Source organism: Hemiscyllium ocellatum, chromosome 18 (assembly GCF_020745735.1).
Source record: "Hemiscyllium ocellatum isolate sHemOce1 chromosome 18, sHemOce1.pat.X.cur, whole genome shotgun sequence".
Lineage (NCBI taxonomy): Eukaryota > Metazoa > Chordata > Chondrichthyes > Orectolobiformes > Hemiscylliidae > Hemiscyllium > Hemiscyllium ocellatum.
In genome coordinates, this window is record NC_083418.1 from 24,060,672 (window position 1) to 24,083,577 (window position 22,906).

The window sequence follows — 22,906 nt, forward strand, 5'->3', positions numbered from 1 at the left end:
CCTTCAATTCAAAGGCAATTAGCAATAAGCAGCAAATGCTGCCCTCGCCAGCAATTCTCTCAATCTGTGGAAAAATAAATAAAAGATTTAGACAGTTCAAGTGCTTTCCAAGAAGTTGGAAATTATCTGTTGGCCAACGGTGACACTTCCTGAGAGCAAATACTTTGAACAGCAGTTTTTCAAACACTATGGTTCAAGCTCTTCATTTTCACTGATCAAAGTTTTCCCAGGTTGTTAGATTAGATTAGATTAGACTTACAGTGTGGAAACAGGCGCTTTGGCCCAACAAGTCCACACTGACCCACCGAAGCGCAACCCACCTATACCCCTACATTTACCCCCCACCCAACACTATGGGTAGTTTAGCATATTCAATTCACCTGACCCGCACATCTTTGGACTGTGGGAGGAAACCAGAGCACCTGGAGGAAACCCACGCAGACACGGGGAGAACGTGCAAACTCCACACAGTCTGTCGCCCCACTGAAAAATCTCTTCCCACTGTGAATTCACTTTGGTGACCCTGTTGAGTTTTTAACAGGTTGGGAAACAAGTGTACTGGCCACGATAGCCAGAATTAAAAGTTAAACAGTTGACTTTTAAAGTATCTTAAACACTTACCTCGCAGATCCAAAATGGCTTCCAGCTCACCTTCAGTCTTGCCACAGTGTAATCTGGAAGTGCATTGGATGACGTTGACACCCTGGTTCAACTTTAGCTTGCCTGCATCGTGTCCACATGCACTTCCCTGAGAAAATTCTCTCCATAGTGTCTGTACAGTTACACTGAGTAAATATTCTGTCTCTACTGTGATGTTGAGTGTTACATTTTGCTATTAATAATAAAAAACAGAGTTTTTTTTGAATAGATTAGATTAGATTAGACTTACAGTGTGGAAACAGGCCCTTCGGAACAAGTCCACACAGACCCGCCGAAGCGAAACCCACCCATACCCCTACATTACCCCTTACCTAACACTACGGGCAATTTAGCATGGCCAATTCACCTGACCCGCACATCTTTGGACTGTGGAGGAAACCGGAGCACCGAGGAAACCCACGCAGACACAGAACGTGCAAACTCCACACAGTCAGTCGCCTGAGTCGGGAATTGAACCCGGGTCTTCAGGCGCTGTGAGGCAGCAGTGCTAACCACTGTGCCACCGTGCCGCCCACTAATGAGTTTAATGAGTTGTTGAAAAAAATACATTTTGTTATAGTTGCTGTTTACCACTTATTAGATCTATTCTTGAGACATAGCGATGTAAAGAGAAAACAACATTTATGCTCTATTAGAAGAGCAATGATTGGTTGGTAGAAGGACTTTGAATAGTGGAAATGTTGCCATGGGTAATACACCAGTTACACAATGGCTGACAACTAACTGTCAAACTTGTTTAAATTTTAAACCAAGCAGGTTAACTCTGTTTGATTAAGATATTGTCCTGAGAAATGAGTCTTAAATAACTGTTCTCTGTGTCTTTGAGATGAACCAGGTGAAATATGTCTACATGTTCTTTCTGGTCTGCAAACAACAGGGTCTTGCTTACTAATATTCTTAATTTCTAGCACATGCAAGTACTCCACACTGTGACACATCTGACAATCCTAAATTGGTTGTTAGCATAATTCTCTCCACATTCAGGATTATGTAGCAAATGCTGTCCAATTTCAGAGTCACATTTATTGTTGAACATTCTAATATGACTTTTGCAAGTTTGGCTGATTGGCTATTGTAAATACCTTGCTTGTTGTGAACAGCCCAAGAGATGTGCTGTTTGATATGATCTGTCAGTCATTCACCTACATACCTGGCATCACACTGGCACTGAAATTCATATAACATGCTACTAACTTGTGTGATAGGCAGGTTGTATTTGATGGCAGCCTCTAATTAGCACTGAAAAGTGCTAATGAAGGAATACACGTCAAGGGCTTAATAACATAATATGCCATATGGGCATCGTCTTAGTACACGGTGAATGTGTTGAGGAACATGACCTGGAAGTTAGAGAGATTTTGAATCATTTTCAGGAAGAGAGCCTGACATTTAATGAGAAATGTGAATTCTTCAAAACGTCAGTTTGCTTCTTAGGCATAATATCAGACCCTTAAAAGACAAGGGCAATGAATTTCTAATTCGACCCCAAGATATTCAATGATTCCTCAGAATGGCTAACCATTCTGACATTGGTCTTTAAGGCAGCTCCTGAGGAAAGCTGAAGAATGGTGCTGGAATAAACATCAGAAATAGCCTTATCAAACCATCAAGGAAATGCTGATTTCACCAGATGTCTTAGAACATCATAATCCTTCATTACCACTGGCAGCATATGTCTCAACTATAGGCTCAGCAGGAATGCTTTTCAAGAACTGCCAGATGATTGGTTTATTATGGGTTGACTGCACCAGGACCACATTGTGCAGTCAAAGCAAAATGAGGCTGCCTCAGTAAAATGGGCTGATGGAAATCTCTCAGACTGGACCATTGGTCTGACATTGTCTACAGAGACAGACCACAAATGTTTAGATTTCCTTCCATAATGAGGAGGAAGTTGCCAAGAATACAGAAATGGTGGTGAAGGTTGATGAGATTTGCTTATGAGTGGTATATGTACAGGATAAGTTACAAACAGCAGCAGTTCCATTCTCAAGACTGGTGGCACAACACCATGCTAACTCATTTGAAACGATTGAGCTTTTCTCACAGTCTACTGCAGGACAACGTGCAGGTACAAGACTAGGAATGCATCTGATGTTTGACAACATTGTGGAGTTTGCACATTCTCCCAATGCCTGCGTGGGTTTCCTCCTACAGTCCAAAGATGTGCACATCAAATGAATTTGCTATGCTAAATTGCCCATAGTGTTAGGCACATTAGTCAGAGGGAAATGGGTGGGTTACTCTTAGGAGGGTCGTTGTGGACTTGTTGGGCCAAATGGCTTGTTTCCACACTGTCGGTAATCTAATCTAAACAAAACACTGCATAAATGTTTGGCCAGAATAATTTCTCAGTGGTTTAGTCATGAAAACTTCCTCCGAACATTGAATGACGTTACTATTATTGACAATATTATGCCAAAAAAGGGAATTACCCTTGTTTCTCTCCTAGTTTCATCTAGGCCACAAGAGGGTCACAAAATTCAGAGCAGATGCAGAATCATCCATGTAGTGGCCAGAAACTTCAAAGAACATTGAAAAAATGATTTCTAAATTGCAAAATATGTGGAGTACATTAACCACACAATTACATTTCCAACTAGACGACTGGGAGTTTAGGGGATGGATGTAGTTATCTTCAATGGTAACTCATATTTGATTGCGATCAGATACATTTCAAGAGGGATTGAAGTCATTCAGTTGTATATTCTGACTACAGAACCAATGACATAGGCATTGGTATTTTTTACAAATTGGCCTGATGAGTGCAAGACCATACGCTGTGATAAAATAGTCTTTTTGCCATTAAGTTCTCATGATGTTTCAGATGGGTTGGCTTTCCCAGCATTTATATTCGAGAATCTGTTTTTATATTTGTAAGCATATGAGTACTCATTAATATCCTAGTCCACTGGAATTATCTCCATGGATCAATCTTCTTATCTAAAAATGAGGAATTTGTATTCTCAAACTTAACTATTTACTGTATATAAGCTGTGTATCTGGTGGATAGGCCCCTTCTTTCAAGACTCAGTCAGTACAAACTTTTTCAGTGACTTGGATCCTTCATAACTAAGTTTTTCTTTGCACAAATATTTTACTTTGAAACCCATAATATTCACAATCTGTAATCATGACTGAGAAGAGGGAATTCAGTATCATCTCTCCAAGTTTGCAATTAACACTAAGTTGGGTGGGATGGTGAGCTGTGAGGAGGATGTAAGGAGATTTCAGTATGATTTCAACATTCTAAAATACAGATACATAGAAGATAGGAGCAGGAGAAGGTCATTCAGCCCTTTGAGCCTGCTCCATCGTCATCATGACAATGGCTAATCGTCCAACTCAAAAGCCTAATCCTGCTTTCTCCCCTAACTTATGATCCCATTTGCCCTGCATGCTATATCTTGCCATCAACTACTTCCTGTGGTCATGAATTCACAGGCTCACTGCTCTTTGGTGTCTCCTCATCTCCATCCTAAATGGTCTACCCTGAATCCTCAGACTGTGACTCTTGGTTCTGGATACAACCACTATCATGAACACCTTCCTGTGTCTACCCTGTGCAGTCCTGTTAGAATTTAATAAGTTTCTCTGAGAATTCCCCCCTCATTTGTCTGGATTTCAGCAAAAACAATCCTAACCTAGTCAATCTCTCCTCATATGAATCGGCCTGATAAACCTTTGCTGCAATCCCTTGAGAGCAACAGTATCCTTCCTCAGGAAAGGAGACCACATCTGCATGCAGAGGTATGGCCTCACCCAGGCTATGTATAACTGCAACAACACATCCCTGCTCCTGTTCAAATGCATGGTAGAAGTATATTGTGGATAAATGTGAGGTCATCCACTTGGTCAACAAAACAGGAATGGCTATAGATGGGGAGAGTGCTACAAGATCTGGTGTCCTTGTGCACCAATCGCTGAAAGAAAGCATGAAGCTGCAGCAGATGGTGAAGAAGGCAAATGGTATGTTAGCCTTCATAGCAAGAGGATTCGAATAGTGGAGCAGAAATATCTTGCTGTAATTGTACAGAGACTTGGTGAGACCACAGCTGGAGTATTGTGTGCAATTTTGGTCTCCTTGTCTTATGAAGGATGTTCTGGGGGGCTATGGACAGAGTACAACAAACCAAATTGATTCTTGGTATGGCAGGTTTAGTGTAGGAAGAGAGACTGGATGGGTTAGGTCACATGGAGTTTGAAAGAATAAGGGGAAATGTCATAAAAAGCTATCAAATTCAGGGTAAATTCAGATTTTCTCGAATACTACGGAGGCCAGAACCTGTGCTCATTGTGTATGGATATAGGGTAGACCATTTATAACTAAGTTGAGGAGAAATATCTTCACTCAGGGAGTAGTGAGCCTATGGAATTCTCTGCCTCAGAGATTGCTTCGAGACAAAACACTGAATGTTTTCAAGAGGAGTTAGATATAGTTCTTAAGGCTAATGGGATAAAGTGGTGTGGGAGTAAGTAGGAACAGGATTCTGAGCAGGATAATCATATTGAATGGCAGACCAGGCTCTAAAGCCAAATGGTCTATTCCTATGTTCTATGTCTCCATATTATTTTGGGGTAAAAATCTCTTTGTGTGTTGATTAGCTTATGCAAAGACTCAATCACATGCAGTCTGGCTTGTTGTTAAACATAGTGTTCATGCTGGGGCAAGCCTGCCCAAATGAGATAGCAACACCGAATGACACCAACAAACCTGACTGCAAGTGGGGTTCAACTCAACAGCTGCTCAACTCAAAAGGACAGCATTTGTGGCCTTGTGCTTATCCCATGAGAAATGTTGGTGAAATGCTGGATGTGCGCAGTTTCCTACTTATAATGAAAAGTCTATGTACTGACGGTATAAGAGTTGTTGGATGATGCAACTCCTGTGTGTGTTTAGCTCCTTTTATGTTTTAACTGCGGATGCTGACGGATATGTCAAAGGCAATACCACAGCAGCAACATTGGTAGTGTCAACAAAGTGCCAAGACATTGACTGCACACAAGGCATCTGTGGAGAATCCTAATACCCAACCTTCTGTGTGGCAGTCCTCTGGAAGGGCATCCTTAGCAGTTGACTCTGGTACACACCCTGGTATTCTCTTGCAGCATTGGAGCCAGATTTCCTTGAGTGCACATGGGCACTGATCTCTGCCACCACCCCTGCCTGGGTAGGTTGGACTGATCCCTTATTGCCATCCATTAGGAAAATAAATTCCTTTCTCTCATGGACAACTTTCAGGAGAAACTTGAGGGAGATTTGCCTGGTCTCTGACAGGCAGTGTGGGTGATGAGCAGAGACTGAGTGATGATCCTCACTTGCAGAAAGTTGGGGTATCTTTTATGTAAATAGCACAAAATTCTCATGGACTTCAGGACTTCCTGAAGAGCGAATAAGGCATTTTACGTAATGATCTGAGAAGGACATAATCACACAGGAAAGGCCAACCCACTCCTAAGCAGAACTATCTCCCAGTTTTATACTTACATTCACACTTAGTCTCAAAGAGGATGAAAATTCCACCCACTTCAATGACAAAAAGGACAGATGGGGTAAAGCGTAAGATTGATCAACTGAGTCAAACAATTAAGTGGGAGTTTTTTTTTATTTAAAGCAAACAAGCTTTAATTTGGGGATGACTGTGCTGAACAATATTTTGCAAATTAAGTATAAAAATAATTCTCTGCAGTTAATAATTTAGTGTGACATTGACAGAATGTAAGTCAAGTAAGTGGATGCTTTGTGACAGAGTGATTTCATGTGATCTATTGTGAAAAATCAGGCTACACATCTCTGAGATTTTTGGTTTTATTGAGGCATGATACCAAACTGGCATCTTCAAATTTACATAATATCTGAGTTAAAAAAGGTACCATTATAAAATTGACCTTATAAATCACAGCATGAGTCCCAGCTGATTTGTTTCATAGTTGTATTGGAATATTGCTGAGCAGCCCATTCGAACTGGATTGAAATGAAGAAAGCAAATAAAAAAATGTCTAACAAATCGCTGTTACAGTGCCCCATTACAAGACAGAAAAGTCACAAGAGATCCAAAGAAGAGTGAAGAGGAAAGGTGGGAATTGTAAAGCAAGGAGGTGAAAAGCGAGAGAGGCTAATGTGAAAAAGAGACAGGAAGGAGAAAAGAAAGCGAGGGGAAACAGAAAACTGCTACAAGGATGGAAAGAAAGAGGACAATGTAGAGAGGAGGGAATAATAGATAGAATGGGAAATGAGGATGGGAACAGAGGGGAAGATAAAAGGAGATAAAGAGCTGTGAGGGAGAAAGAAAATATTTACATGATTAGACAAAGGAGAGAGCGAGAAGGAGAAAGTTTGTTGAGGAGGAAATGATCTATCAACCCATTCTACATTATTACAGCAATGTTTTTAATTGAATCAACCTCATTTGAGAAGGAAAATTTATAAAATTTATATGAAACCCCAGGTTGTAAATATCAGTAGAAAATCTACTATATATAATCTATGTCTTTATATATACAGATAAAAGAATTCTTCATTTTGTTGATTGACATGTTGGTTTTCCTATTATCCAACTGTAAATAGATCTTTGTACATAGAATTGTACCCCTGGCAGGCACCAAGTGACTTCATTCTTAAAAAGAAAACTATTAGGTATAGTGCTTTGTGCAATTGTCATGGCATCGCTTACAATTTTGAGATGAACTGGACTTCACTGAAATTCCCTAGCATTTTACGATATCATTAGTTTCTTGGATGGCTGATCCTTTGAACAATATTAGTATTTGACATAGTGGCTTCAACTTGACTTGGCTCCTTTCCCATCCCTTAAAATGGGAGCAAACCTGGGCTGGCACTACAGAAGGTTTTCGTTGAGATCTGCCCTGTATTCGATCTCAACGCTAGTTTATTTGAATCTTTTTATTACCAAGTGGAGATTTCAAGTCTCTCCATTGCTGCCAGATTGGGAGGGGAAGGGTGAGCAAGTGATGAGGGGCAGTGGGTCAATGGCATGCATCCTTGTTTCAATGGCTACAGTACAATTAAAACTTTTGACTAGGTCTATCAACTGGCAAACAAAACCAATGAGTGTCAACACATCCGGCAAGTGTCAAACAAACATAACAATAAAGTGGCTATGTGCAAGGTCCCACGAGGAAAAGACGAAGGGAGAGCAGGAAGTTAGGATAGAATAAAATATGCATGGCTTCTTCTGAAAACGGAAGACAACAAAAATTCTGAGTAACAGAAGATCACAGTAATCCGTCCACTAGACTTTGTCCAAACTCCCTGCACTCACCACCTCCCGATCCAGCACTGCTGGGTGTGTTAAACTGGTAGAGTTCCGGTGATAAATGTGAACAAGTGTGGAGAGAGAGGGGTCAGATTTTCCACTTTTCTGGAATTCCGGTATTGCACAATGATGCTCGACCGATCAGGAATGTGGTGCTTGCTCGCCCGAGACGGGAGTGACTCGGCTGGGTGCAACCCAAAGCATGTTTTCCTCCAAACCTTAATCTTATTCACAAAGTGCCTCAAGTTTAAATTGTCAACTCCTTACCTGTTTCTTATAGAATGCATAGCATGTCCCAGAGCCTAATGTCATAAAGGCACAATTGGTGATAAGTGCATTGGATGACATGATGTCATGATGCATATAATTATCAAATGTCTGCCAATGTGGGTCAAGGTGTTATATATATATGACTGCTGCCCAAAGTGGCAAGGTCAACAGGTACCAGAGGAGTAGCTCCATACCACTGGGGTAAGCAGCAAACTTTGTCTTAACTCTTAACTGGGAATTGAGTGCATTGCAATTCAGATCAATCCTGATTTCACAGAGCCCTTCCCAGAACAGGTTAAACAATCACCATTGACTCTCCTCCCAAACCTCTTTCTAACTCTGGGGTTTGGAAGCAAGTGGTCACACTACCTCCTAACTGCTGGCCTCAGTTCAGGGTCAACGCAGACTGAGCACTGAGTTTTACAGCCAAAAAGAAAAAATAGAATTTGCTGGAAAAGCTCAGCTGGTCTGGCAGCACCTGTGGAGGGAAATCAGAGTTAATGCTTTAGGGTGAATGACCCTTCCTCGGAACTGATTTCTTTGCACAGATGCTGCCAGACCTGCTGAGTTTTTCCAGCAAATTCTATTTTTTTTACAGCATTAGGAGTGCCTTTGGGTTTTTATTGACCAAGTTTTATATCTTCCTGCGTTGTCTGATCCAGTACCATATGACCATTAGGATAAACTTCAGTGGGGAAGGAGGCACAAAATGGGTAGCAGCAAAGTGGTCACCCATTACACATCCTGCTCAATCTTTCTTGCCACGGACACAAAAGGGACAGAGAGTCGGTGTTTTGCTGGCAGAAAAGCTTTGTGTCTCTTTCTCTACCGATGGTGTCAGCTTTGCTGAGTATTTCTAGCATTTTCTGTTTTTATTTATTTCAAGTTTAGGATTTATAGCAGGTCATCTCCATTTCACATCTCACGCCTCTCCTCCTCCCATTGTCCCCACCACTTGAGATCCTGGCTGGAATGATTGGGGTCGGCACCCGACAGATTAGTGATTGCCTTTTGATGAATAAATCCGTGGGCCTTTGGCTTATCTCGGATGTTGGTCAGTGATACAAGTCACTCATTTGGACAGCCAGTAAACCGGGAAGGTGATTTGAAATTCCAACACATTGAGTGGAATTGATGCGTCGGAATTGCCAACTCCATCTATGTTGGAACTTTCTCACATCCCCTCCCCTGGCAGTGAGCTGGCAGAGATTATGGAGAATGCTTCTGCCTGCTTTTCACTTAAAAGTGAAGAAGGTGAAATCGATCCCTGAGGTTTGAAGCTCAGCTGGTCCTTGCCTCCATTCCATCGAATTGCGTAATGACTGACGCACATTAAAACCGCACGCGCTAGTTGTGGAAAAGAATGTTGACCGAAGGTTGGGAGGGACTGGGGAAATATAATCAGCTGATAAACCAATGAATCATTCCCAGTTGTTCACCCAAGAGCGCCGTAAAAAATTGGGATGTAAAATCCTACTCTCTTGCGGCTTCACACTATTGCCACAGTCAAAATTTCCCAAGCAATTTTCTTTTAAATCCTGCAAAGAGTCATCAGTTAAACCCCTAGCCGCACTTTGCTTCGTTTGTAGAGGGAAGTCAAACATTGTTTGCAGTAGTATGTTGGCCTGCCAACTCCTGAGAATCATTGGAAAGGGGAAGTTAGGGGAAAACAAACAAGTCAGTGGCTGCCCCGAGCTCACTTGTCAATCACCAAGTCATACTGACAGTGACAGGGGAAGTCATGGCCATCCCCATTGTTCCAGTTAAAAGGAGAAGTGTAGCTGAGGCTGTATCAGCCCCACTCGCCTGAAGGCATTCAAAAATAAAATGGGGAAGGAAAACCCAAGTGTAGTAATTTGAGTGAACCCAAGTGTGGAGGACTTCAGCTAATGAGGAAGTATGCACATTCCAGTCCTGAAGAAAACACTAATCCTGGAACAAACTGGGATAAAAGACTAGTTGGTGGACACTGACCCATTGTGCCGTGGGCAACTGACCCCAGATTGATTTTTCCTGGATGTCACCCTTATGCTTAGTATGCTGCCCAGATCAGATGTGAAAGAGAGACAGGAGAGGTCCCTTTGTTTATAATTAAATACATCTTAGGCTGCCACTGAGAAGGTGGGAGAAGAGTGCGTGCAATACACTGACTTTGAGCTTCAAATGGTTCTCAATCATACACCATAGTGAGTTTTGCAATTTAAAACATCACGTCTACTCTAAAAAGGATTACAATTGTGTGCTATTGGTCTTATCCTCTTATCTATCAGGTAGTCCAAGCACAATCGTCACATTTGCCTGAACGAAAACAACCAGAGGAGAGTTGAAATGTAATCAGGAGATTTCTGAAGCTTGGCAGAGTGGTATGACGTACTCTTCCTTTGCAAAACTGGTGAGATCCGCAAACCGGAATGGGAAGGGATGCCTGGGCTGCGAAAACATACACAGTCTAATGGTGGGTGCTTTCAAGTTTCACAGACTTCTTCAGTAAATGTTCAGCCCTTCCTGTGGTTTGTGCCAGTTGTGCATGCGACCTTGAGGGCTATCTTACAATATTGAACAGGTCTCTTCCAATCTCTTCAACGCTACTAAATTTCAGAAAGTAGAGGATCAGAGATCAGGCCACGTTGTCTTGGTCTTTCCTATGCACGGTCAACTGCTCGTAGCTGGGCAAGGAGATGTGAGTTGATGCAACAGCTTGTATCGTGGATCTCTCTGCCTGAGGGTCAGCCTGAGGGTGGGGCTGTTCCTGCTGGTTGGCAACCAAAAGCTGCAACATACCCGTAATGGTATTTAACTTCTGATCCATGTCCACGACCTGTTGGAGAGAGGAGACACAATCGATCAGTAGGAACTTTGCAAATTGAAACACAAAGTATGCTTTGGAAGTTAGCTGGCATTTTTAATATCAGTCAGTGTTGGCATATCTCAAAAAGAGCGAGATGTGCATTTACGCAGCACCTCTTCCAACCTCAGGATGTCACAATGCTCTTTAAACACAAGTGAACTATTTTTTTGAAGTGCCATGTTGTTGCGTAGGAAGCACAGCGGCCAATTTACACACAGTGAGCTCCCACAAATAGCCATGTGATCACCGCAGAGGACACATAGTGTATAGAAACTCGGAGGCCTTAAATTAAGGCCTGATAAATGTTGCAATGCTAATAGACTGACATTATGTGTTTCTGGTCTTCCTTTCTCTCATCTGACTAGTAGATGACCGAGAAAAGGTGGGATGGGTGGTCAGGGTGGCGGAGAAGATATTGGCTGTAGAAACCTGGGTCTTTAGGCTTTGGTCAGGATCCTTGGACCAGCCAAACCTGAATCTTATGATCAGAGGGTGGGAAATGCAGAATATCACTGTCACTCTCCAAAAGAAAACACTCTCCAGTCTCAGAAGTGAGCTTGGGACAGCACTGTGGTCTGTGGTCTTGCTTATTCACTCTTGGCTGAACTAGAGCTCAGTGCACCGAGAGTTCACTGATAGGTATGTTTTGTGCTCAGTGAGAGAGGGAGACCTGCCTTGTGTGGCCACTGCACCAAATCCCTTTGCAAAATCAGCTCAGGTTCCAGACCCAATTGTAACCTAGTCCACCTGGTTTGACTTCAGGAGTATGAAAGACTGTAAAAGGGGCGCCCCAACTGAACACTCTCTGCTTCAAACAGGCAGAGTAGGTTAAAGTTGAGGCTCCTCCTTCTTATTCAAGGCAGTCTGGGCTGTCATTCTACCAGAATCCCAATGATTCCTACTTGTGCACAATCCTCTCAAGAGCTATTTTGATTCATGACTGTTGGAAGTAAGGGTGAAATACTGCCTTTATTTTCACACGACCAAAAGATAAATCTGTTTGGGCACAGTCAGTTTAATATTGTACAGACACAACAATTTTACATTACCTGCACCAATTATTCAATGCACCACTGGGGGGTACAATGCTGGCAAATGCTATTTGGTTGAGATGTTATACTGAGGCTAATTCCCATAGGTTTAAAATTGGGGTGGCACAAGACTATTCAGACTTAATTCAAATAGTGTCACGGGATTGTTCATCCAACCACAATGACTGACTTTGACGAAGTTAAAAGTATTCTTCCAGTGTCCAAGTTAAGACATTGCCATCAATCAACATCTCTGAACCAATTTCCTGTGTTATTAACCCCATTGCAATTTTTTGGACATGCTGTACATAAATTGGCTGCCATGTTTGCCTACATTATGATAGCAGTTGATATAGCAGTGGGGCTGGAAAAGCACAACAGGTCAGGCAGCATCCGAGGAGCAGGAGAATCAATGTTTCGGGCATAAGCCCTTCACCAGGAATATGATGATATCACATTATGAAAGCAATCATACTTTAAAAGTACATAGATGGCTGGAAAGCACTTAGTTATGCTCCTGTGGATAGATCCTTTCTTCAATGGCTCTCAGTAGCTGCTTAAATATGTCTCATGCAGCGATGCACTGATATTGCCACAGAAGTGGGAGAAGTAGTAAGCAACATTCCAGAGTGATATCAAATCAGTGAAGCTCAGATAAGAATCCCCAATGAAAGGAAGTGTCTCAGCAGCTCTTCTGGCATTATGTACGGAGAGTTAAAAATAGCCAGAGTCAGATCCTCAAGATCGCACTGTTCAGGTGCAGGACGAGGCACACAGAAAGGGAAAATAAACCAAAAAGGCAGCTGCTATATGTTTGTTTAGATGCAGACACTGCAGGATGACAAGCAGTTAAAGATATTAGACCGAGGCAAAGAGTCAATTAATTACAGGCAGCATGTTATAACCGACACAAAACTCAAGGTACAGAGTGGGATAAGACGTTGAAATCAGCCATTTCGCACAGACATGTGAACGGCTCTTAGCTGGTTAGGTTTTAATTTCTCAAATTTCCTTGCCCTTTGTATCACTAACGAAACCCTCTTTCAATCCTATTTCTTTCTCTAAGCTTTTGGTCACCTCTTCTAATACCTCTTTATATAGCTGTGTTACAATCTGTTTACTAACACTGCTGTGAAACACCTTGAGATGTTTTACTGAGTGATAGTGGTGTATAAAAGGCCAGTTATTCTTCATACATTGAGCAGTGAAATAAACTTTCAATGGAAACATCGTTTTTTTACCCTTACTACGGCCAAACACTTTTCTGCTAAATCTTCCCTAGCTATGTACAGATTACATCTGGCAACACATTTTACCTCATGACCCAGTCTTTTCCCCCCTGTAACCTGCCCAGGTAATTTATTTCACTTTGAGAAAATAGGTTTCTATGCAATCAAGGGAGTCAATAGGCAGCTAATTTTGCAATGATGGAGGTGGGGGAAGTCAGCATTGTTTGGCCAGGTGTGCCCAGAGGATTAGCATTCTGCCTCTGCTACAGGCCGATGCTTGCAAGCAACTTTAATTACCAGCTAAACCGAGGCCTGGAACCAGGTGCAAATCCTTACTCCTGCTGCTTTCTTTTGAATAACAGGCTGTCATGTATGAACTGTCAACAGTTTAATGGTGATATTCTATGTCAACGTTGCAATGGGAATTGTGTGAAAATGGGACTTCTAACTTTACTGGACAGGAATTGTTGCTTCAATAAGTGACAATTTTATAGGGAATCTTGCTAACTGCGCAAATGAATAGGGCCGGAAGAGCCTACCTGCAGCTTTCAGGCTGTTCAATTCAATGGCCGAGTGTACCTGCAATTACCCAATAAGAGGTGTCGAACAGTATGGCTTATCACTGGAACTGCAGACTTGGAAAACTGAACCTATTTGGTAGGCAGCATTCCCGAAAGACTCTTATTCTTTCCTTCTTGGCAAGCCCGGCTCTGCAGCTGTCATTCATGGAATGATATGACTGACTTCAACAACTCTTGCATGGGGAAAAGGAAAAACTGTCCAAAGCCTTCTGGTCCTCATCGCTATCCGTCCAATGCACTGACAAATCAATGGCCGAGTGTACCTGCAATTATCCACAGGAGGTGTCGAAGGATGTTGTCCCATCAGAAGGATATTGTGAAACTTGAAAGGTTTCACAAAAGATTTACAAGGATGTTGCTAGGCTTGGAGGATTGCAGCTAGAGGGATAGGCTGAGTAGGCTGGGGCTGTTTTCCCTGAAGCGTTGGAGGCTGAGGGGTGACCTTATAGAGGTTTATAAAATCATGAGAGGCATGGATAGGATGAATAGCCAAAGTCTTTTCCCTGGGGTGGGTGAGTCCAAAACTAGATGGCATAAGTTTATGGTGAGAGGGGAAGGATATAAAACAGACCTTCAGGGCAACTTTTTCACACAGAGAGTCTGTGTGTTTGGAATGAGTTGCCAGAGGAAGTGGTGGAGGCTGGTACAAAAATACAGCATTTAAAAGGCATCTGGATGACTATATGAATAGGAAGGGTTTAGAGGGATATGGGCTAAGTGCTGGCAAATGTGACTAGATTAGGTTAGGATGTTTGGTTGACCTGGAGGGTCTGTTCCTGCACTGTATATCTCTATGACTCATGTGCCCGTCAGGTGAGGGCAATACTGGACAAGGCTTCAGTGCCTCCGTTGTCGAATTTATGGTTAACAATGTCAGGAACAGCTGATCATGGCATTTAGTGGCCAGTTGGTGTTCGTGGATGTGGATTGCTAGTTGTCTGCCTGTTTGTCCTATACAGTGTTGTGTGCAGTTTTTGCATGGAATCATGTAAATTACATTAGTGTTGCACATGATGGATACAGGGTCTTTTGTTCCGGTGAGTTTTTGTCTGAACGTGGCTGCTGGTTTATGGGCTGTGATTAATCCCAGTGGTTTAAGAAGTCTTTACACAAACCTTGAACTTGGCCTGTGCTCGCTGCACTCTGCCATGGGGCATGGTCCACCATCCTCTCGCTCCCCTCCTCGACTCCACTCTCCAGATAGGGGAGTGGGGGTGGGTGGGGGGATGGGGGGGGGAGGGAAGGGGAGGGCAAGGAAAAGAAAAGCTACAAAGAGGAGAATAAAAAGAAGGAAAAGGGAAAGACACTGGTGAGCAGAAGAGCTCTGACAGGAGTGTTCTACTCTGTCACCATTTTGGAGTGGTCAAGTGTTGAGCTAGACAGCGTGGTTGGGTCACGTAGGATTGATGTGGAATCAAGAATTGGTGGATAGTTGGGAGCTCAAGGAGGGAGTTGTTGGAGCGAGAGTGATTGGGAAGGAGGCAGTTAAACAGTTACCTGAGAGTTAAGCAAGGACTTTGTCTTACATTTCCTGGATTGTGTTCCAGTTAGGTAATTTGGAACTGTCCAATATTTCTGACTTCAATCCAATGATATTTTCAGAGGTCTGGGTAACAGGGGAATTGTCCACTGGTAGTTTACACTTGCCAGATAGTCACCACAATGGTCAGCACAGCAAGGCTTCAAATGTTGACAGGACACTGGCAAAATCCTCTAGGCTCTTCTTCAAACAGTTGATTCCCTGAGTAAGTGACTTTGTGACAGGCAGCATTGCTAACTTCCGGGCACACCTTTTACATCCACCTGACAGAATAGACTGATGCTCAGGTTGAACAATGCATATCAGAATTGTAGTTCTGATAATACGTCATCCCCTCAGTAAAGTCGCCATCGTCCTAGCAGACCAAAGGGCTGCTCTCTCATTACAGAGAGACAACTAATCATCGTTTACCCCTGTGGGGGTGGTAGAGAAGGAGAATCTTTCACGGTATCCTCAGCTGATGTAGGAATTGAACCAACTTGAATGCCACTCTAGATTCCATACTCAAATCTCTGGAGTGGGACCTAAGACCTTCTGACTCTGATGCAAGGATGCTTGCCCTCAGCGGTAGGTAACACCCAACAACCAAATAATAACCCACTGTGAAACAAGTAATATTATTTAGCAAAATGGTACTGCATTTGTAATGTTTCTACACTTTCCAAGGCCGTGGTTAGTTTTCAACAGTAGAAATGAAAAGTACACCAGATAAATGTTTAGGCATTGGATTTTTACCGAAACATTTCTGTTTGGAGTTTGGGAACTCTGTCTTTTCATTGAATGTTTTAAGTTTTTTTTTTCTCCTCCCAAACTGAGCAGAAGCTCCATTGTAGTCAATGATGGAGCTTGGATTTCAATCAGAGCAAGCCCTGAAAAGCAACATTCAGTCTGTGCCCACAAGTCTGACTCTGCACTTTCCCAAGTTTGTTCTCGTATTTCACTAGTCTATCCTATATGGCAGGTCACTGCACTGGAATGTTCGAACATTACAGATGCAGATTCTCCTGTTATTGAATTTTGTGCTCATTGGTAACCTCTTTGTCTACCCAGAGCAACTTCACGTGATACCTGCTTATCACACTCACCCGGGTATGTTATTCACATTAGACATACAATTACTCTAACATATTCATTCCAGATATGCTATCATGGGGCCAATATTCCTGCCCCTAATCTTAATTTGTGGGGTGTCACAGAAAGGAAAGCAGGACTGGGGTCAATTATGTCTCGAAACATTAACTCTGTCTCTCTCCACGGATGCTGCCAGACCTGCTGAGTTACTCCAGCACTTTCTGAATCTGTTTCTGATTTCCAGCATCCACAGTATTCTGCTTCCATAGAGCACATTAGTGATTGCTATTAAATCCTCCAGTTGTGCCCCCCCACTTTGTCGATTTGCTGCAGATAATCATTGTGTTTGACTGAGTCCACACCAAGATGCAAGTGGAGACAAACTAAACAATGCTGTTGAAAGAGTTGGAAGCTAGAGTGCAAAGTATTTTAAAGACATTTTAATTTAAATTTAGACATTTTAAAGCACTGTGAATTAAAAAATGCTACACACATAGGAACATATGTTCTTTCTGCATTCATTTGACATACAAAATACTCAACAGACTCAACACCTTCCTTGATACTTAGACAGCCAAATTGAGTTAAAAATCACACAACATCAGGTTAGAGTCCAACAGGTATATTTGGAAGCACTACTTCCAGAGCGCTGCTCCTTCATCAGGTGATTCATCAGGTGACAACCACCTGATGAAGGAGCGGCGGTCCAAAAGCTAAGGCTTCCAATTAAACCTATTGGATTATAACCTGGTGTTACGTGATTTTTAACTTTGTACACCCTGGCGTCTCCAAATCAGCAAAACTGAGAGCAGTATTATATTAGGAGTCTCACTGAGGAGACAGACAACTTTCAAATCACCTCCATGAACAGAATGGCATCACAAAAATGACTATACCTTCAATTTCAATAGGAGGTAGACAAGCAGGGGGCTGGAAGCCAGGGAGCATCACGAGGCGGAGAAGTCCACGTTTCGGGTGTAACCCTTCTTCCGAACTGGGTGTGGGTGTGGGGGTAGCTACAGATAAAGAGGAGTGGGGGGTGGGGGAAGGATTTGGGTGGGGAGAGAGGCGGAGTGGTGAGGTAGGGATCAGTGAACACGGGCAGAGGATATGCCCTGGTTGGTCGGTGGCAGGAATGAATCAGATTGGTAGCTGGGAGGATGGGTTGGTCAGAGAGAAGAACCCGCGATTTTCTGATCATTCTCTCAACTCTGCTGTCTTTTTTGGTGATCAAAATAATCAAAAAGTGGTAACTTAATAAAGTCACCAGTTTCCAGTCCTGAGGGAAATGAAAGACTTTCAGAATTCAGAGGAAGGCTTTTAGCAAAGCCTGGGTCTGCTTACTCTTTTGCTCCTCCAAGCAGAATGATCAATAAAAGACAAAACTGTATAGTTAAAGGCAATTTAAAAAACCCAGTAATTTCAGCTTTGTGGCTAGGGCTTTGGGCAGAGAGACTTAGCTAACAAGATGGATTTGGTGGCCTCGCTAAGACTACGTTTTGGGACAGAGGAGTGTGGAGTAATTTGCACCAAGTCAAGACAGAATAGATTTTGATTAGAAAATTGCAATTTTGTTCAGAACTCGTTGAGGTAGACATCTCATCAACCAATACTTGGTGATGGCTTGACTGGAATGTTCTTTCAATGCAAGGAACACCACCATCCAGGAAGACGTTGTAAGCTTCTGTCCTGTGGCTACTGCTGGACAGAACTTTGCAGAAATTGTGGTCAACTGGTATCATGTCATCAGCGGCATTCACGTTACCAGTTCAGAGAAGTGTTAATTTTGAAGGAAATTTAAGCAAGAGAATATAGCTCCAAACACAACTTAAGACCTCTCCTCACACCCTCTGAAGAGAGAACCCTGTCTATGGCAGGCAAAAATGGGACCAGTCCTGTGGAGATGCTGACATCCTCATATCCTGGCAACTGAGTAAGAAGCATTGACCATTGCTGCACTACTTTCCAACTACCACTACTGCGAATGTATTGTTAATATTTCCAAGCCTCTACCCCTCACTGACAAGTCCTTTTGACTCCTGTAGATATTAGTGGAATCAGTATGGTCAAGAGGTTACTCATGGGCACACAGCACTACCGCATCTCCATAGCTGGTCCAAGGGGAAATGCCTTAGGTCATTGGCATTCAGAGGAATACCAGAGATCAGGCACCTGCTCAGCCCCAGGCAGGAGAGGAGCCTTTGGTATCAGCAATTAACAACTTTGCACAAACAGACACAGGAGCAACAGGCAGATTTGGCAGCGGCACTGGCCCAATGAATACAAAGGTTACAGCAACATTGTTGGCGTCATACTGTCTCTGGCAATGTCACCATCTGTCTGACCTCACTGAGAGGTTGGCGGTGCCATGAAGAGTTGGCACATCCAGAGTCAGCCATGGAGGTGAACAGACCTGAAATCCATCCATCCCGTTGTCGGTGACAGGAGAAAGAGTGCCCAAGTGCCTCTTCCTTATGAGGAGGCAGGATGGTATGAGGGGGCACCCACTTTAGGAGGAACTACATACAGGCCCCTCTAAAATCTCCTCTTCGTAGGCTCCAGCAGCGGCCTGACCTTTCACCTGCATGTTGCCTATCACCCTCCGGCCTGTGGGAGTTCAATCTAAGGAGGGTGTAGACCTGCCTCTGGGCAGTACACATTCACAATGTCTGGGACCTCTGGATATAGATACCCTCAAGGTCACCAGACGATAACTTCAAGGTGAAAATACATCGCTTCTGCATTATAGCTATTACTGACATAGATTCCTGATGCTGCATGATGTGTTCAGGGGGAGTGTTTGGGACCAGGATTTATATTCCACAAAGTTGGTTAATGCCTAAGGTTCGCATACAGCATGTAGTGCCCACTGTTGTCTGTCACCAGAACTGTAAAGGTGTCTGTGCATGATGGTATTTTCTTTGTTGGGCTTCAGCTTGCTGGAGAGTGAGGATCCCTCCCTCACTTACCCTGCCCACTTCCCATGTGGTGGCAGCCATTTTCAGCTCCATTTGTGTGCTTGCTACTTGCAGCACATCGACTGGAAACTGTGGTCCTACTTTATTCTCAGTCGCAGGTTCAGCCTCTTTACTTGATGACTATCTCCCCTTCCATCTCTCTTCCAACGTACACATTCCCTTCATGGTAGCCTTCCTCATCAACTTCATCAGATACAAACTTCCTCATGATCTCACCCAACTCGTCTCTCTAAATTTTTATCTCCCTGCTTTGCCCTTCACCAATCCCCAGGCTTATGGAGTCACGATGCCAGATATACTAGTTCGTTGTCTCCACCTCCCCCATCCAATCATAATACTGATTGTCAATAAATCCCTGCCCCCATCCCCACATTACCCCTATCCCATCAATGCTTCACCAACTGCCCCCCCCCCCCCCCCCCACCCCCCCCATGGTCCCTCCCTTATTATCACTATACCTCCTGAATAATGTTATTCTAAGCTGTGCAGCCACTGATGGTCTCCGTGCACGTTGATTGTCATGCTGCTGCATAACTTTCACTTCTAAAAGCCCTGAACCAGCCTCAGAGCTCCACAGGTGGAAACATTAGAGGGAACATTGATCCCAGCGAGCAGCTTCTAAACCTCACAATCGAGTTCCCCGGCTTCTCTCCACAGCAGCAATAACCTTGATAACCCCAACCTAAAAGGACAAACCTCAGGAATGACCATGGCCCATCTCGTTGGCTCACTTAGATGGACATCCCTGATTGATAAGTGTCCAAACCTTCAACTGATCTCTGTTCAGTTCTCAGACTAACTTACCTTTGCTCCCCAGACAGGTCATCAGAATCTAGGGATGATTGTGGTTCATTCCTCTGACTGTATAAGTAAAGACACCTTGATTCTGATCACCTGTACTGCTAGATGGATCATGGCCAAGGCACTGAATTGATATTGGAGGCTGCCCTTGACTTACTGTGCTGGGACTCCCCCCACTAACAAAAGATTTTGGAGACTTGATTTATTGTAGTCACATGCACCTAAGTACAGTGACAAGCTTTGTTTTGCGAGCTGTACAGGTAAATCATAGCAAACAAGGACATACAGATCATAGGGTGCTTAGACAGTGTGAGGCATACGTTACACTGCACAGGAGGTAGGCAAAGCAAAACCAGCATTAACAAGATCAACATTATTTGAAGTTAGAGCGTCCATTCATCAGTCTAATAATGGCAGGGAAGAAACTGTTCTTAAACCTGTTGGTGCATGTGTTCAAGCATCTGTATCCTCTGCCTGACGGAAGAGGTTAGAAGAGGGTATTCCCAGGCTGGGAGGGGGATTTGATAGTGTGAGCTGTCTTTCTGCAGCAATGAGAAATGTAAATGGAGCCTATGGCTGGAAGGTTGACTTCCACGATGGTCTGGGCTGTGCACATCACCTTCTGTGGTTTCTTACAGTCCTGGGCAGAGCAGTTGTGTTAGAGACTGTTGTGCTTTCAGTGGTGCATCTGCAGAAGTGGGTGAAGGTCTGTCTCCCTTGACCTAACTATGAACTACTCCCCTTGAACTTCAAGGCATGGCTTTTTGGTTGAAGCACATGTAGTGTGTTTTCCATGGATGTGGTTGGCACATAGTGCAGGTGCAATATTGACATAGTACAGTGATGTACAACACCAGGTCCAAACCCTTGACCGACCATTGCAACCATGACAAGTTGCCACACTTTGTGACTGCACAAGATGGCAAGCCACAATATACATACTGTGGGTCTTTAAACTCAGGCTGAGGGGTCCAACTGCAAAAATGCACACTAAGGCATGCCATCCCTGAAGTGCAGCTCGGCCCAATCCAGGAAATGTGTACCTGTCCTTGTGTGCAAGGTATCCTGACAGCAGCATTTCAATGAAAGATATATGTGCTCCAAAGAACATCATTCACAGGTAGAAACTTACTGCAAATGGAATATAGTTGTGCCATGATGAAGTGAGTGAAGCAGGCACATATGGTCTGTGAACGAGGGATGCAATGGGTGACTGTCCATGAAGAGTGCCCAGGGATATTGGTGCCCAACCTCACACCCTCCCCCCCCCCCTGCCCCCAACCCCGTCTCCAAGATGGAGGCCAGGGGAGCAAGCAGCGAGCTGGTGTTGCTAGGCTTTCATGTTGGGAACTGTTGCCAGCAGACAGGAAAATGGGAAACTGCATGTCAATGTGGTGGAATCGACTAATAAAGAGATGTTAATGTATGCACTAGCAAGTTTACTCCGGCATTCAACCTTTGAGTGGAAAGTGGGACTTTCTGCTGATAGGTTCTGTGTTAGCCATCTCACACACATTTTCCAACTTTCTCACTGTGGTATACTTACTTCAGGGACTGGGAAGATTTCACCCTACATATTATTACTTATGCAGTTTGAGTGATCATCCCGATGAATATAATTACTGAACACAGTTTAAAAACACACACAGTGCAATTAAAATCTCTGTTCTGTGCTTACTTTGACCCATGTATTCTGACGTGAGATCAGGAAAGGTTTTTGATCCGTAGCTTGGAGGGGAGGAACTAGGTTACCTGGATATGTAACACATACAGATTGCCCTCATAAGTCTTTTCTAAGTCCAAAAGATTGTAATTAGAACTGAAACCTCATCTTGTGATTTTCGTACTCCTATAACCGCTGCACTTAATTTGGTGGGCCACTATAGTGTACTATGACTAACTTTGTTTCCTTTATCTTCCAGATAAGAAAAAAAGACATGTTTGGTAGGAACCCTTCCCAAGGAAATACATTTTCTTCCTTTCTTTTCTGAATCAAACACAGTCTTGTAGATTTGTCTGCTTGGCCTTCATAAGGCAGATTTTGCTTGCCTTTATAATATTAGATCTTTTTAAAAATCACTTCTAATTCATTCATAGAGTCATAGAGATGTACGGCATGGACAAGACTCTTCAGTCCAACCCGTCCATGCTGACCAGCTATCCCAACCAAATCTAGTCCCACCTGCCAGCACCCAGCCCATATCCCTCCAAACCCTTCCTAATTCAAATACCCATCCAGATGCCTCTTAAATGTTGCAATTGTACTAGCCTCCACCACTTTCTCTAGCAGCTCATTCAAAACACACACCACCCTCTGTGTGAAAATGTTGCCCTGTAGGTCTCTTTTATATTTTCCCCTCTCACCCTCAACCTATGCCCTCTAGTTCTGAACTCCTGTTTTCCCATTCATGTCAATACACATGATAGCATTCCTTGCTTTTTCTTACTTTATCACCCTGACTCCATTCTAATAATTGGTTCATTCTAGTATCTCTTCCACCTCTAGACTAAATCCAGCCTAAATTTTATATCAGAGTAGGCAAAGGCTGCTCTCATAGTAGGTTTGGATTCCTCAGAAGTAGTCAATTAGGACTCACTGTTACAAATGAAGTCACCACCT

At 43.2% G+C, this 22,906-nt stretch overlaps 1 protein-coding gene across 2 annotated transcripts in view; it reads right to left on the bottom strand.

The window, feature by feature from the left end:
* Positions 1-6,472: 6,472 nt before the first annotated feature.
* Positions 6,473-22,906, bottom strand: part of LOC132824369 (potassium voltage-gated channel subfamily KQT member 1) — a 707,684-nt gene continuing 691,250 nt past the window's right edge. For both annotated transcript variants that reach the window (XM_060838761.1, XM_060838762.1), the window contains exon 17: positions 6,473-11,025. In XM_060838761.1, coding sequence (XP_060694744.1) covers positions 10,825-11,025 — 201 coding nt within the window. In that variant the 3' untranslated portion in view covers positions 6,473-10,824. The remainder of the gene's footprint in view (positions 11,026-22,906) is intronic.